Source organism: Castor canadensis, chromosome 1 (assembly GCF_047511655.1).
Source record: "Castor canadensis chromosome 1, mCasCan1.hap1v2, whole genome shotgun sequence".
NCBI classification, from domain to species: Eukaryota; Metazoa; Chordata; class Mammalia; order Rodentia; family Castoridae; genus Castor; species Castor canadensis.
The window spans coordinates 170,616,548-170,633,502 of NC_133386.1; the positions used below are offsets into that span (position 1 = coordinate 170,616,548).

Here is a 16,955-nt window from a genome sequence, read left to right on the forward strand (position 1 = left end):
ACTTTGTACTGTGATCCTCCTGCTTCCACCTCTCAAGTAGCTGGGATTACAGGCATGTACCACCACTCCCAGATTCTTATTTTATTCTTAATCAACAAATAACATTTGTATAAATTCATAGGGTACAATGTAATGTTTCCGTACCTGTACACATGTGAAATGATCAAGTCATGGTAATTAGCATATCTAGTTATTACCAGAGGGTATTGATGCTAGTTGCAGATTATTGGTCTTTGAGTGTTAATGAACATTTCAGAAAGAAATAGCAGGTATTGTTTAGAAGTTTTTTTCTGCCTCTGATGGGAGGGCTCTCATATGCCAACTCAAACATGACAAAATGAAATCTCTCTTCCCAGCCTGATTTATTGAAATGAAAACCAACATGTGAATAAGGCACAATGAAATGCAAACAAGGCACAAGAAGATACAAGACAATTGTGTAGTGGCATTTACTGTGATGGGATGGCACCCTAAGATACTTCTTCAGTTCAACTATGGCCCTTGCCTTCAGTGTCCTCCCAAGCTTTTTACTTTAAGGACTAGTTATGCATTAAAATCCCCATGTACCTGCTGTCCTCACCCAACATTTTGATGTATTAATATTTAATGTAATACACTTCAGTGTATTTTCCCATGAAGTCTTTTGTGGAGGAGGATAACTATTTTTCCCTTTTTAAAAAAAAAACTAGAGGGAATGTGCAAATCTGAAGACAAGGTTTTGAAATCAAGGATGGATTAGAACTGTACCATGTACAGTTTCCAGGGTGTTATCCTCCTGTCCTGTTATAGTTATACTGCCCATGGGGAATAGGGGGATGTCACAACCCAGAACAGGTGCCATTTCTTTATCTTCTGAATGGCTTAGCAATAGCATGACTTTAGCTTCCACATGAGCACCTGTTCTGATGGTGTGAACAACAACAACAACTCCTTTTCCAAGTCGTTCTAAGCTGTTCATTCGTTCTCCTATGTATTCAACACATTCCTACCAAAGGCCAACTCCATACGAGACACTGTTAAAGGCAATAGGCCTTTGATAAGATGGACCAGAGTGGAGTCTATATTCTAGTGGCAGGGGTGAGGGTAGATTGTAAACCAGTAAAACAAATCAATAGTGGCCAGTGCAGTGAAGAAAATTTAACAAGGCGATGAAGGGGTTATTACAGGTTGGTGATTAGGGAAGGTGGTTGTCACCTTGAAAAAATACAAAGCACCTGGGTATGTAAAGATCTGGGGAAAGAGCATTCCTAGCAGAACATCCAATGCCAGCTTCCTGAGGTGGAGCAAGCCTGCTGTGTTCCACAAGCCTTTGTGTAAGAGCAGAGCGGATAACACTAGAGGCAGGAGATGGACTTAGCTGGGCAGCCTGTAGAGCTCCTCCAGGGCCTGGTTGGAAAGAAATCCTCTGGCTTTATTCTGAGAAAAATGAAGCCTGTAGAGCATTCTGGTCCAAGGGGTAATATGATCTGGTTCCCATCTAAGAAGATCATCTGTCCTGACTGCTGGTAGAGTATGTATTTTAGGGGCAAGGGAACAAGAGTAAGAGATCCTAGGTGGGAGGTTGTCTTAAAGGTGTATAGATTACTTATTGCTATGTAACAAATTATCCCTTTACCTAAAATGACAATCTGCATTTATTGGCTCACATGTCTGTGGGTCAGGAATTTAGGAGGAGCTTAGCTGGGTGGTTCTAGCTCAGGGTCTTTCATAGGTCACGGTCAAGATGTCCTGGACTGTAGTCATTTAAAGTCTTAACTGGGCTTAAAGAAGACTCACTTGTGTGGCTGTAGGTGAGATGCCTCAATTCCTTGTTACCCAGATTTTCCCATAGGGCTGCTTGAAGGTACTTGGAACATGCAGCTGATTTCCCCAGTCAGTAATTCAGGAGACAGCAAGGTGGAAACCATCATGTTTTATTGTCATTGTTGTTTGTTTTGTTTTTTCAAAAAACCTTGGAAGCAACTTACTGTCATTTCTGTAGTTTCTTCTTGGTAATTGGTGAGTCCTGTCCATTGTGGGTATGAGTGTCAGGAGGTAAGAATTACTAGGAGCCATCTTGGAGGCTGGCTGCCATAGGTCGCTTTTACAGTAGTTGTCCTGATGGGAGATGATGGTGGACCAGAAAAACTACATGTAAAAATATATGTGCATCTGGTAACACGTCTCAAAAGAGATTTCCTTCTGTCCATTGGCTCCTTGGTATTTGCAAACCAGCCCACAGAAGAAAACAAAACACAGTATCCAATTATAATCCATTGTTAGACTCTGAGGTGTTTTTGCTACATTGTAAAATAACAATTTACTTGGCTTAATTTGACAGATCTTCTGTGATTATGGTAAGTGACAGGATGATATAAACCATGTGTTTCTCAATAATTTAAATAACATTCCAGTCTCCTGAGCAGGCAGGAGGAAAGATGAATACACTTCTATTACATTCATATTTTATATAACACCTATTTTGCTTCTAAATTGTCTACTGGTTTAGTTTGAACAGGCTTAATTTATCTCTTGCTGAGCCATGCTCAATAAGCTGTCATTCCTATAGCTACTTCATGGGAATATGTTTCAAGAACAAGTAAATCAGCAAGATACCCCTTGCCCTGGAACTTCTTCTGTCAGCTTAGTTATGGAAGCACAAAGTGTCTTTCAGCCACTGCAGCAGAATGATCTGTCAGATGGGAGAATTAATTTAACAGAGTGTAGGTGGCAATCAGTCTATTTAATTAGGGGAGTTGTCTGTAGCTTTGGTAATTTCATAGCTTTTTTTTGTTTGTTTTAGACAAATGAAAGAAACCAAAAACTCAAATCATTGGAGAAGCAGCCTTCAAAAAGAAAGGAAAGAAAAAAAGAAAATAACAACAGAAATTAGTGTTGCTAGTTGACCAAGGAAGACTGTGCAAAAAATGGTAGCATCATTGACAAAGACTAGACCTAAAGGTGTTCCTCTAGTGATGGTCAGATTTGAAGAAGTGCTGTAGGGGTTGGTCAAATTTATTTTTCTCATTTCAATTCAAACATAGAAGACAAATTTTCTTTTTATTATTTTCAGGTATGTTTTGTTACAATTTTGAAAGAATAGATTTTGTTGTTTAAATTTAAACCTTTAAAATTCTTTCCCACCCACCGACCATACAATGGCAGGATAAATAGTAAAGATCTTAAATTTAAGAAGAAGCCAAGAGCAGCAGCGAGCCCTTGGCAGAACCAGACATTATTGTCTCTGAGGTCATTTTGAGTAAAGTAGTGTCCTTAGGTAGCAAGCCTTCTGTTAGTTCTTCCTGATGGCACAGCTCCCTACATCATAAAACCCATGTGTTTGTGTTGGACTTCAGTGCCAGCCAGTGACGAAGAGGAGGGAGCGGTTCTTTTTGACAACTCTGGCAAGGCAACAGCAGATCCCTTCGACACGTCTTCTGGGTCTGTGCAGCTCATCGCAATCAAACCCTCAGCCCTACCCGTGGTGCATCCTGCCTTGGACAGGAGCCAGGAGTCCTCAGCCGTCCTCAATGGTGAGGTGAGCACCCAAGACCCTGCACAGGAGAGGAAGAGTCCAACAGGTGGCAGGGGTTGAATTCAGGAGAATTCCTTGGTGTGTGGGGTGCAGCTTGAATCTAGTTGCCTTGGCTGCAGAGGTCATGTTAACCTCTGCATGCACCAGGCCTCAGTGGAATACCTCAGGACACAAGTCATCCAAAATGAGTTTGCTCATAGCATGTTCGATCTTCATTGAAAGCCCACAGGGAGGCTAGAGGTATGGCTCAAAGGGTAGAATGCCTGTCTAGTTCAAATCCTCAGTTCAAACCCCAGTACTGCCAAAAAAAAAAAAAGAAAACCCAAAGGAACCTTTTTAACACTGTGGTTGTGAACACAAGCATCAGAAGTCACACTTTCCTCACCTCTCACACACAGTCCTATGCCTCTCTCCACCACACTCCTCAGCTTCCACTAGGGACATCACTGTTATGCTGATGAAAAGGACATGAATTGAGAGGGAAGCTGAAAACATTGTCACTAAGAACATATTTTGGTAGACATGGATGTGGCCTGTAATAGGCTTTGAAATAATAATTATTCCTTTGAACAAGTTCAAAACAAACCACTGGCTACTTTCAGGAGGGTATGAATGGATATCATGATGTTAACTGGCTTTTCTAAGACTTCAGAAATTCTGTAACATACTTCAGAGATGATGATTTGATCAAAACAAATTTGAGATAGGTAATAGATATATATGCTTGATAAGTCATATCAAGTCATTTTGTGTGTGTGTGTGTGTGTGAGAGAGAGAGAGAGAGAGAGAGAGAGAGAGAAAGATTACATGTGAGCATTTATATTACCGATGACTGCATTTGTGCATTCACACACACACACACACACACACACACACACTTTGTCAAACTGATGGGTTAAACTGTCAACCATTTATACCCTGCTACTGTTACCTGTACCAGGTGAGATATTTTCAAAATTTTAGAATCTCTTTTCCACCACACCTCCAGGAACCCACCACAGCACTGTACAACTAACTGGGCATTGTAAATGCACACCAGGGCCTTTCCTCCGCCATCCAGAACACTCACCAAACTGTACAAACCTGATTCAGGAAGTGTCCTTGTTTCCTGGGCAGAAAGACTGAGCCAGCTTAAAGAGGTAACCAGTTGAGGCTCATCAACTTTTAAAAATAACTGCTTATACATTCAAGGAAGCACTTCCATTTCAACTGCCTCATTTTCAGATAAGCTAAAGCCTGAGAAATCAAGAGACTTGCTCAAGGTCACACTGAAGGTTATTGTGGCAGCCAGAGTGTTCAGGTGCCTTGACTCCCTGTCCAGCGCTCTTTGCCTCTTTTTAATGCTTATTTCAGCCCACTGGTGAAAAATAGCATTGTGCTTGAAAGAGTCTGGCTCTCAAGTATGCTGCTGGAGTTTGAATCGCAGCTCTTTAGGGCAGGTTGATTCCTCTGTACCTCAGCATCTCCATCCACAAAATGGGGCAGCCATGAGGATCAAACTGGTCAATGTATATAAAGCACTTAGAACAATGCCGGACACAGAATAAGCACTTTATTATTATCAATTAGTCATGGGGAAGGATTAATTGGCTGTGTCCTTCATGCCCCTTGGGTCTATGGTATGACAGCCTGGATGTCATCTCAAAACCAATCGTAGCCACTGAATCTTTCCTCAGGTGCAGTCATGCCACCAGATACACAAACACCTGAGGTTGATGCTAAATCACTAATAACTGCTCTTGGTTAGGACTTTCTGCCTAGTTAGGGACCCACATAATGGCTGCCATGCCTGAATCTCTTTGTCCTCACTTAATGATGGGAATACCATATAGACAAGACTCCAAATCTGGGACAGATTCAACTTGCCACTCCCTTTTCCTCCCAGGCCCATCACCCTGTCACAGGAGAGCAGATGAGCATTTTTCTTGTCCAGAAATGGATACTTGCTACATTTGCATTGTTAAAGGAAAGGACTTTGCTGGCATTTGGATTGGATGAGATCCCTGAACTGTTCTCTGTAATTTGCTATCTGTGAAACTTGACACAGATTGCTTGTAATTTTCTTTCTTCTCTTACGGGTGGCTGGTTTAAATGAAACAAGCATAACCCCGAAGCTCTAAATTTCCCTTTTATGAATTATAGGAAATTCTTTTAAAGAAAACATAATAACAACATTGAAATAAAAATGTGGGTATAATGTCATTTGTTAAATAATAAACATGGTCATCTTCTTGAATCTTTCATGGGTGAAGGTATTTTAGTCACATTTCTCTCTGAACGATCAGTCAGTCAGTCCCTATTGAGAAGGACCTATACAAAGCTTTAAAATTAGAAACACACTTTCACATACAAGATGACTATGTATCCTCTGGAGCAGGACATTTGTTCTACCTTCCCGCCCATCCATTCTAACTCACCTGCTTCAGGGACTGGTTGTCTAAACCAGCTGAACCCCAGCTATGTGGCCAGGGGAGGTCATAGGGTGCCTCAGGACTGGAACCACACTCAGGGCACCAAGAACTAGCTGAGCTAGTTTAGAAGTCAGAGGCACCCATGCCATGGAACCACAAGGGTAAGAGCAGAGTCAGGACCAATGCCACAAAGCTAAAAGCAGAGAGTCAGAACCAGGCCAGGACAGAGTCCGGGCAGCCTTGGGGGTAGTCCTGACTGAAGATCAGCATGTCAAGCTCCATATTGTTTGTGGGCTAGTGTTGAAAGGGGACACAGGTGGGTCCAGCAGAGGTAGAGCCCATGATGGCTTTCCTAGGAGTTCTGGCTGTCTGATGAAAGCCCACAACCTGCCACCATTCTGGGTCAGGTGGACCTGAGACTGTCTCTCTTCCCAGGTGAACAAAGCCCTAAAGCAGAAGTCGGACATCGAGCACTATCGGAACAAGCTACGCCTCAAAGCCAAGAGGAAGGGATATTATGACTTCCCTCCGGTGGAGACAAATAAGGGCCTGACTGAAAGAAAAAAGATGTATGAGAAAGCCCCAAAGGAAATGGAGCATGTTTTGGAACCAGACCCGGAACTGTGTGCTCCGTTCGCAGAGGCTAAAAACAGGTGCCAGCTCTGTGGAATTCTCTTTAGGTCACTGTATCATGGACGGGATGAGGGCAGAGGACGCCCCAGGCAGTAGAGCCCTGGTCCCCTGAACTGGTAGGATTGTGATTTTTGCAAGACACTGCTCTGGGCCCCACTGGTCTGCACAAGCAGGTGTTCTATAATGAATTTGGAAGACAGCAAAACTGAAGCCATTAAAAAATATATACACTAGGGTACCTTAATTGTCCTTAACATAATGATATTTTCCAACTAGTAACTGTTTCAGAGTTGGGTGAAGATACAATTATCACCTACCTAGTTATACACCTTCCAGATGAAGGGACATTGTATTTTTAAAATTATGTTAGTGGCTCTTGCCAAAGAAAAGCAAATTTCATACCTCGCATCTTTACTGAGCCTCGTGAGGACTTCACATTGCCGCTCAGTACTCTAAGCCAGTTCGTCTCGTTCATTCAATGATTAGTTATTTGACATTTGTTCTCACCTGCTGTGTGTTAGGCACCAATCAAGATGCTGCACACTGTCATGACCATGTGGGCTTTTTATCATTGACTTCTTCAGTTTCTTCAACATTTTATGGTGGACAAGATAGCCTGACTGCTATTCCCATGGAGCTTAAGGGCTGATGGGAGAGAAAGATAATCACCCCAAAAGTGTTCATTACAAGTCTGAGGGGTGTTTGAAGTGTGAGCCACCATAGCAACCTAACAGGGAGCCTGGCCTAGTGAGGCAGGACTAGGCTAGGTGGTTTGAAATTGTTTCTGTCTTGGAGTGTTCTGTACTTCTATAACAAAATATTTGAGGCTGAATAATTTATAAAGAACAGAAATTATTCTTCTCACCCTCTGGAGGCTGGGAAGTACAAGATCAGGTGCCAGCATCTGGTAAGGGCATTCTTACTGCATCACCACATGGTAGAAGGTGGATGGACAGAGAGAGCAAGAGCGAGCTTACACTTCCCTTTTATACTACTATTAGTGATACTATGAGAGCAGAGTCTTTATGGTCTTATCATCTCCCAAAGGTACTACCTCCTAATGCTGCCAAAATAGCCACCAAATTTCAACATGAGTTTTAGATCGGGGGAAACAGTCAAACCAGAGCAGCTGCCTTCTAGGCTCTATTGCTAACTGTGCAGTGTGACTTCACACACTGGGTAAAGAGGTAGAGAGGTTAGTGAAATGGATCGTGTCCACCTCTCTTCCTTTCCTACCTGCCTGAAGCACTTTCATGATTTGATACCACCGCTTTCCAGTGCACGTTCTCCTTGGTGACCTCCCCCTGGCTTTGAGCGGTCAGCACTTCACCCAACATGGAGTCACAGCAGATTCATATTCTACGATGGGGAACATTAGAGCAGTTCCTGGCCAGATGGGTATTTACTAAAAGCAAAAGTGACTATGTGATAGGCTTTGTTCAAAGCCTCAAGTTGGAAGGTGGGGCTAAATCTTATAAAGTAAATCAACATAATTTATGTTTCAATAAAGAAAAGGGGGAATTCTAAACTAGGGTTTAATTTGCCATGCTTCTAATTAGGCTTGGCTGATATGACAAGCTGCTGACTTAAAATCATACCATGGTGGGTACACAATGCATGTGTCACCATGTTAATGACTGTAAGAGAAGGGAGAAGAAAAGATTTTATGGGGAGGCTGGTGTCAACTTTAGCTTTCCCTTTGGGCCTGCTTCAGGGGCCTCTTATAGACTGAGACAGGAGCTGCGTTTCCTGGGTTTTCTGTTGACACTCAGGAAAAATGAATCAATTATGTACAAATAAGGGGAACTTGGCTTGGAAACTACTTGAGAAACAACAATTTCAGTGACAGCTTTTTATGAAAAGAGAAGGAACAAAGAATGAATGAAGCTTTTGAGGAAGCTGCATCTGCTTTGCCTCGTGTAGGTCTAGGCCAGATGGTAATGACCAGTTGGTGGCCTGCTGTTGCTGTGTGTATAGTTAATTCTCAGTGAATGTCTGTCAAAGAAATGATTCAACATCTGTAAAGCACTAAACATAATTAAAATTTTTTGACCAATTAGGGGAAAAGATGGATAGCCACAATGTAGGTGAGTGAAAAATAGATAGGATTAGTGAGAAAGAGAAGGAGAAACAACCTGTGTCACTCTTCACACACCCTGCCATTGATGCCAGAGGCTATCTGTCATCACAGGTTAGAGTTACCTGTTAATTGCTGTTTGCAGTACAGTTCTCTGGAGACTCTGCTCCCAGCCACCAAGCCACAGCAGGGCACAGGGAGAGAATTGTTCTGCAGTCCAGACGTAGCATCGGTCACCAGAATTTTACCTTCAGACCAAGGTGAAATCAAATAAAAGACAAAGTTGACATTCCAACTGTTGACTCATCACTAAATCTTTTAAAATAGTTTTCATAACTCTTCAGTTCTGAAATCAGAAAGCCACTCCCGTTTTATATTCTAAACTCTTACCAAGACAAAGTGCACAGGGTACCTGAGATGCTCTCTGCGAGCTCCTTCTGATTTTATGAAGGCTGAAAGGGTTTGGGGTTCTAGTTACTGTGTGACCTTAGGCACAAACAAAAACCACGGAGACCCTGTGAGTTGCAGAAGCTTCTGTCACCTGGTTCAGGGGTGCTGGCATAGCAAGTGATCACTCAGTTCTAAGGCCAGCAACAGCCTGCTGTCTGCAAGCCTCTGTGACTCCCACTTGACAGCTTTTTCTCAGAAGTGTCAGGTCATTAGTGCATAGGCAGCATCCTCAGCCCATAAGAGGTAGGAATCTGTGGATAAATAGCCCTGGGAGGGAGCTCTGATGTGTTAGCTACACTGTTGTAATTACCACACTTTCTAAAGGCTGTATGTGATGCTCTGATATGGGGGGGGAGGTGCCTTGCTGACTCCAGAGAAGCCACCCCTCCCAGGGATACCCAATTCCTTGTGACAGGAAAGGACTCACTGGCAAACTCACTTCTTATATACAAACCAACCCATCATGAACCCACACCTTAGCCACCTCCCCACACCTCAGCCACCTCCTTTAGGTGGTATCCCAGGACTCTCACTCATTATCCATCTGCCTGAATCACCCCAGGACAAGATACCAACAAACTAGCCATCCCAGGCCTGCTTCCCACATAAATCACAATAAAGACTTTTGCCTTTCTGCTTCACTCCATCTACTTCCTGACTAACCCTGGTCCTTCTCTATGTGGCCTTCTATGGGGTGGCCTGTACCTTCCTCTTGAGATTCATCTGTGTAACAAGCTATTTTTTCAATGGCACTCATCCTTTGCCAGACCCGAATAGTTAAAGCTACATTTAATACAACCATCCTTCACACTTTTCCAGTTAAGTTTGAACCCCAGTTTCCTATAGCACTGATCTCCATATCATACCTTTGTTGACTTCCTTCCATCTCTCTCTTATTTCCCTGCTTGCACCCCTGCTGGTAGTCTCTGCAACCAGCTCCCAAATAAGCCCCTCAAATAATAGATAATAATATCGCCTGCACTTAAATCGTCGTAGAATTTGTCTGGGACAATTGCCAGACTTAGGCAGTTATATATAAGATAGAATTGCTCTGACACAAGCCAAGTGCCCTTCTCCCTCTCTATGGCTCTAGGTCATTTCTATGGAATCCCAGAGCCCTTTCTTAAAACTCTCCTGGGGTTAAAAAGCCCCTAAAAATACAAGTAAAACTCATTATCATCTGTGCAACAATATTTTCAGTGATTAAAAAAAAACTTCTCAGAAAGTTTGCATGTTCTAAAATTTGTTAACTTTTAAAAAGTTAATAAATACCAACAAGAACAAATACTCCTTATGGAACTCCATTTATTTAAAATAGGCAATTTCTGTACCCCAGAGCCTAATTTATCTCTAAGTAGATATTCACACACCAGGCACAAGATGGGGTCAGGTGACTGAGATCCTTGTTAATCAGCAGCCTTTAAGCTGTGCATTATAATGTATCATTGACTCCAGGAAGAATAGACAACAAAGTGGGTCCTCCAGTGTCTAAGGTTTTACCCACATTCCTGGTTCTTAAAAGGTTTACACCATCCTATTTTTAATACTTACAAAATAACCTACTAAAATGTCAATTGCCAATCCTCCTGCTTACTCTGCCACCACCCTTATTAGTAAATCTTTTCTAAATGGGCTAATTAGCAATCTCAGGACAGCTGTGAAGTCTGCTTTATGAAAAAAATTATTTGTAATTAGGTCAAGGATGAGAATTCTTTGGGGTCTGCCTTAAAGTGTGAGTCACTCAGAATAGATTCTGTCTCACAAGCTTGTGAAGGCTGAGTGCCTTCCTAAAGAAGCTTCTAATTTCACATAACTGGAGAGCACAGTTTATAACCTGAGGTTGTAAACTCCTATCTTAATCAGGATTCTTTTGGTTGCAAATGTCAGAAATTCAACATAATCTGGTTTAATAAAAGGGGATGTATTATTGAGCATTATTGAAAGGTCAAGACTTCAGCATGACTGCATCAAGAGGGTCGTACACTGCTACCTATATTTGCTCTTACTCTCTGTTCACTCTTTGCCAGCCCCATTTGAAGTCAAACTCTAACCTCATGGTGACAGACTGACTGCCAGCAAATCCAGGCTCGTGTCCCTATTTTTTTAGAGACCTCAGGGCCAAGAGAGTGCCTCTTTCTTATTTGCCCTCGCAAAAGCCATGCGATTCAATCTCACTGGACTAACTCGGGTCACATGTCCACCATCTCACCAATTACATGGCCATGGGGATGTGAGCCTGTGGTCCAGCCTGAGTCAGCTGCCTCTCCTGGAGGAAAGGTAGCTTCCAAGGAACACCATGCTGCTCTTACCAAAAGAAGCTTCTCATGGGTCTCAGGCAAAGAAAGACAACAGGTGCTGTCAGAATAAGTCTAAGTTCCTCATGAAAGAGTGGATGTAACAGTGTCTGCTTTATTCCCAAGGCTACTTGCAAGGATGATGCTTTGCCTTCGACTTCTGATGTCTGTCGTAGACTAACAGTGTGTGACTGTAATGCTAATTAGCTTACTATGTGTTCTTGATGCAGTATGTATGCCTGCTATGTTCCAGGCCTCCCACAGTCACCAGGAATAAATAATGCCACCTCTTTACCTTCAGCCCACAACCAGCCAGAATTCTAAAACTGAGACATACAACAGGTGGTGTTTGAGGAGTTCTCTGAAGATAGATGGTCTAGAAATGCAAATTATTTACAGAGTGACTTACTATTGGATAAAAGAGAACTTTTATTCCTTTGTCACTGGGCAGAGTCCTGTGAAAGTCACCTGTCCCTTGTGGGTCTCACTTCTTGCCGATGAAAGTTGTCACTTGTGGAAGAAGAAAAACATATTGCCATCCTCTTTCTGTTGCTGTTTCCTTTTCTGTCTGCAGACAGATTCCTCCAAGGGCTAGTGGAAACAAGACAGTGGTGACAAATGTATGGATTTTTCTAGAAGTAACTAAGCAGAGACTGTGTACACGCTGCTCCTTAGGCCTGAAATGCTCTGTACCCATATTGGCATGGACTGGTTGCACTGAGGACTCTGCTAAAATGTCACCTCCCTAGACTTCCATCCTAGCTGAAGTCCCCTCAGTGTAATTACCCTCTGTCATAGCTCCTTGTTTTTCTTAATAGTATTTATGATTCTGAAATTATAAAGTCTGTCTCCCTCATTAATATGTAAATTCTGAGAGATTTGGAAGTATGGAGGCTCACCATCTTCCATAGCACCTAGCACATAGTAGGCACTAGTAAATGATAGATGGATGGATGGGCTTAAAATTGCCTCTAGAATTATGGCTTTGTAGCCAAAAAGGAATCTGCTATGTTAATTAGAAAAGAAATCTATCAACAATCACAATATTAAGCTGCCCACTAGCTACAGGGTTTATCAGCATACTGTATAATTTGATGCTTGAAATCAGAAAGATTAAAAAGGAACAGGAGGCTGCTGAGTCAACAAAGTCAGCAAAGGCGAGTTTGTTCTGTGGTGTTAGCTGTCCTGGAGGGTCAAGGGAGAACCCCTGGCCTTGCTATCAGCAGAATTTTAGATGAGGCTGCACTGTTGCAATTGATTATAGTCACCTAGTTTCCATATGAAAGGACACTTATAATTCAGCCAAATGGTTACAGCATTTGGGGGGTGGAGGATCATTATTCCCCTCTTTCTACAGCCCCTAAAGGCTAGGAAACAAATACCATCAATTCAGAGAATCGTGAGGCAGATCCAGACCCTTCATTGGTTGCCTGTAGTTTTGGATCAGTGGAGAATTCCATCTGTCAGGGCATTTGCTGCATCATAACAGTTGTTGAATTTTCTTCAGGCAACAGATGAAGAACTCTGTCTACCGAAGCCGACAGTCTCTGAACAGCCCGAGTCCAGGAGAAACTGAGATGGACCTTCTGGTCACTCGGGAGCGACCCCGGCGTGGAATCCGTAACAGCGGATATGACGTGAGTCTCTGGTGGGCTAGGGTACACACAGCTTTGCTTTCCCCTGAGAGCAAAGGAGCTGGAGCATTCCATAGTGTTTCCATTTACTACCTGCTTGTGGAATTTTAAAATGCATTACAGTGTTTTCTATTTTCTATTACCTCTTTTGCAAAGAGAGACTACTTAGAATGCATCAGAGGAACAAATTATTGCTAACAAGATCATGATTTCAAAATTGTACTGTTGCAAATTGTACATTACTGACCTTAAACTCAATGGACATTCTAAGCATCCTTAATTTCCCCCTACCTCTACCCCCGTCTTTAGAAATGCAGTAGGAATCATGAAAATGAATTAGAATTCATTTGAACATGACTTCTTTTAATCCATAGCAATGTTGGAAATTTGGACTTGTTCCTGATTTCATAACTCCTCAATATGCCGTGGAAACAATAAGATGTGCATCAGAGTGAGGTGATGATGTCGTATGACAGAGCCCACTCTTCTGTTCAGTAATGTGTGCAAACTGCACAAATTCCGATTCCAGGCTTCCCCGGATGAGACGTTGTAATCGGGTGCCTCCTATCCAGGTGTATGCATCCTGGACTTGGAGTTGCCTTTCAAGGTTCTTATGAAAAAATTTCTTTGCCACTTCCCTAAAAATTTTCTCTAATTGCAAATTAAACTTTTTCTGCAATAAGTGTTATAATTCAAATATCTCTGGAGAAGGTTTTATAATTTGAGAAGCCATAGTTTGAAAATGACACTTAATTACATAAGCATATCATGCTAATTTGAAGGCAAGAATATTTTCCCCCTTTGGGATTGGGCATTGTTTACCACAGAAGCTTTAAATGGGCTTTTTTAAATAGTCCAATTACCAACAGGGATGTTCTACCTAATTTGCATTTCTAATGATCTTCCTTACATTGAAATGATGTTTGTGTTGATAGTGAAACTCTTATCTGTTTCTTTTTCCTTTTGCATAAAAGTTTGATAATTTAGTTTTATAAAATTCCAGGCACTGAGCACATCTCTTTTTCTGTTAGGTTGAATTATATTAGGAGATGATTTTCTCCTCTTAAGAAATATTTCTTGTACCAAATTCACTCATTGATATGATCATCAATAGCAATTAAAAATCAGCATAAGTTTTAAGTTTCTAATCATCCCCCTCTCACACACATCAAGAGCTAACATTCTTCCTGTATGCATGCTTAGCTTGGGGAATTTTTTTCTTCTGCTCAGACACCAAGGATATAAAGGATTATAGTTTATCTCAAGATTAGTGTTAATGGTTTTCTTGTGAGAGTCTATGCACAGACACTTTTAGAGTTATGAGGATCTGGACCAGAAGTTTACCTAAAATTGGAAAAAGTGAACACTGTACATTTTCTTAGCCATATTGTGACACAATTTACATTGCTCACCTAACACCTTTGGAAGGTCATATTAGAAGATTACCTAGAACAATAAGAGAGAGAGAGAATTTTTTAAAGGAGATTACTCACCCCTATAGACATGTATAACTGTTACAAGCAAAGATTACTATAGGGAGGCCCTCTTCATTCTAATAGATTTTTTTAAAAAACCATACATTTCTTTGAGAAGTGCGTGTGATCTCAAAAACATACATTTAAGCTTCCTTCCTTATGAGAAAGTGATCACCCAGGGAACACTTTGAAGAATTTGGACTATGGACATTGGTTGCCTATGTCTCCTCTTGTGTTTTGTATGCTAAACATAGGAAAAGTAGCCAACCTTAACTAACTACATGCTATAGACCAAGGCCTATTCTTGTCTTTTTATGTGTATTATCTAATTGAAGTTGCATGGTTTTCCTGTTCGGTAGATGCTTTTATTATACCCATTGCATGGATGAGGAAACCAAGGTTCAGAGTAATTGCAGAATTTGTCTAGCCCCAAGCTCAACCTTTTAATCACCATGCAGTATGGCTTCTAAGTACATCCTTCCTCACTGTATGTCTGTCTTTGCATACCATGATCTATGTCATATAATTCTGAACCTTAGAAGAGGCTAGATATCAGATCATAGAAGAATTCTTACATGAGTAACATACACCAGCAAAAAATAGACCAGCAAATAAAGTAGAAAAGAAGCAAGTCATAGCTTTAAACAATGCATTCATTTTCTGAACTCTTGATTTTCCAAAAATGTCAAGGCACTCCTGGCAAAAGAATCCATTAGCCCAGCAGTGAACCTGTCATTTTGTTGGAAATGTGTCATTCTCCCTACTGGGTCTAGAGAGCTAAAAGTAGGCCACAATATCCAGTGTTTTCTGCCAGGTTAGGAAGCTTGACACAGTAGAAACAAAAGCACAGAGATTGATTTAATTTTGGATTTATCAAAAGTTGACTAGGGTCTCAAAGGAAAAGCCTGCATATAAAAATAAATGAATAAATATATAAATAAGCAAACAAACTATGCTGCACAGGTTGCATGGCAGCCTGGCTTGTTTCAAAATTTTCCCATACAGCAAGAAGCATTCAGGCCTGCAGAAGACTCTGTTCCAGGGGACTTGATGTCTCTGTTTTCAGCAACAATTCTCAGTCACTTGGTCACTCTATCAGCCAGTACAGACCGCAGGTAACTATGGCCCAGGTGGTAGTAATTTTCTAAGACTACACACCCCTATTAAAAGAATGCATTATTTTCAAAAGATGATCCAAACTGATGAAGGCCAGGCTATATCATTAGATTAACTTTACCATTGAAATGAATTGCTCTTATGCAGGGAGCAGGTAGAAAAGAAATGTCAGCCTAATGTGTAAAAGCAAAAGTATCTCTATTAAGAGTTTTTAAAATGTTATTTTTCTGAATGAAAGTCATGTAGAAAATAATGAAGCAGTGGATGAAAGAAAAGAAAATGCCTAAACTATGACTTTTAGGCTGAAAAAAGACCCAAGTGATTTTTCCCTTATCAGGCAAATTATTCACCCCATTATATGCATGATGAAGCAGCCTTGCTGCAAAAGGACCAGAAATAATGAACTCTTATTCTGCAGAAATAAATGGATATGTTTCCTGGACTTTGCATTTGTTTACTTTTGTGGTGGGTCTGGGGATGGAACCTAAGACCTCATACGTGCTAGGCAAGTGCTCTACCTCTGAGCTACATTCCCAGCTCTGATCTATTTTTTTTTTTTTGAGTTTAAAAATCAATGGCAGGAATAGAGTCAGCTATGTGCCTTGACTATGGAGGAGTCTCTGACACAGATTGAATTATAACTTTGAAAATTGCTATTGACTTCCAGAAGTAGAGACCTTTGTAAGTTACTTCACTTAAGCTTCTCTCCAGCACAAAGAGAGAAGTTCCACACAAAAGAGGTATGGACTTACCAGGGTTTCACTTAGGATTTTTTGACTTTCTGATGGTACAAAAGTGATATGTATTTAGTAGAATCTGTACTACAGATTTTGAATTTTGACCTTTCCTGGACTGGTGACATGCAGCATGATCCTTTCTTGGGATGCCAGGCATTTGAGCAAGTCATACCTCTCAGGCGCAGCAGTAAAGAACCCATACTGTATAGTAAACTGTGTGGCCAAGCCTCTTTGGCTATGTTTTGTGATTTTACACCCCATCATGTCTACAAAATACCATCTGTGTGTACATGAGCTATTCAGCCCCTTATAATAAGATAGGCTTTGTGTTAGATGGTGTTGCCCAACTGCAGGCTAATGTAAGTTTCTGAGCATGCTTATGGTGGGATGGGCTGAGCTGTGATCTCTGGAAGTCAGGTGTGTTAAATATGTGTGTGAGTTGGGACATTATTAGCTTACAACAAGTTTATTGAGACACAAACCCATCATAACTCAAAGGGCATCTGTACTTGGTGAGCATTGCTATCAGACCAACAGATTCAAACTGTAAGAAATGAGCAGTGGGTTTGAAAATGTTCAGAAGGATGGTTTATCCCCAGATGCTTCTCGGAAGA

At 41.3% G+C, this 16,955-nt stretch overlaps 1 protein-coding gene across 6 annotated transcripts in view; it reads left to right on the forward strand.

Moving 5' to 3' along the window:
• Window positions 1-16,955, forward strand: part of Kiaa1549l (KIAA1549 like) — a 275,501-nt gene that overhangs the window by 214,138 nt on the left and 44,408 nt on the right. For all 6 annotated transcript variants that reach the window (XM_074044089.1, XM_074044098.1, XM_074044115.1 and 3 more), the window contains 3 exons: window positions 3,336-3,517; window positions 6,361-6,578; window positions 12,887-13,016. In XM_074044089.1, the coding sequence (XP_073900190.1) occupies window positions 3,336-3,517; window positions 6,361-6,578; window positions 12,887-13,016 (530 nt within the window). The remainder of the gene's footprint in view (window positions 1-3,335; window positions 3,518-6,360; window positions 6,579-12,886; window positions 13,017-16,955) is intronic.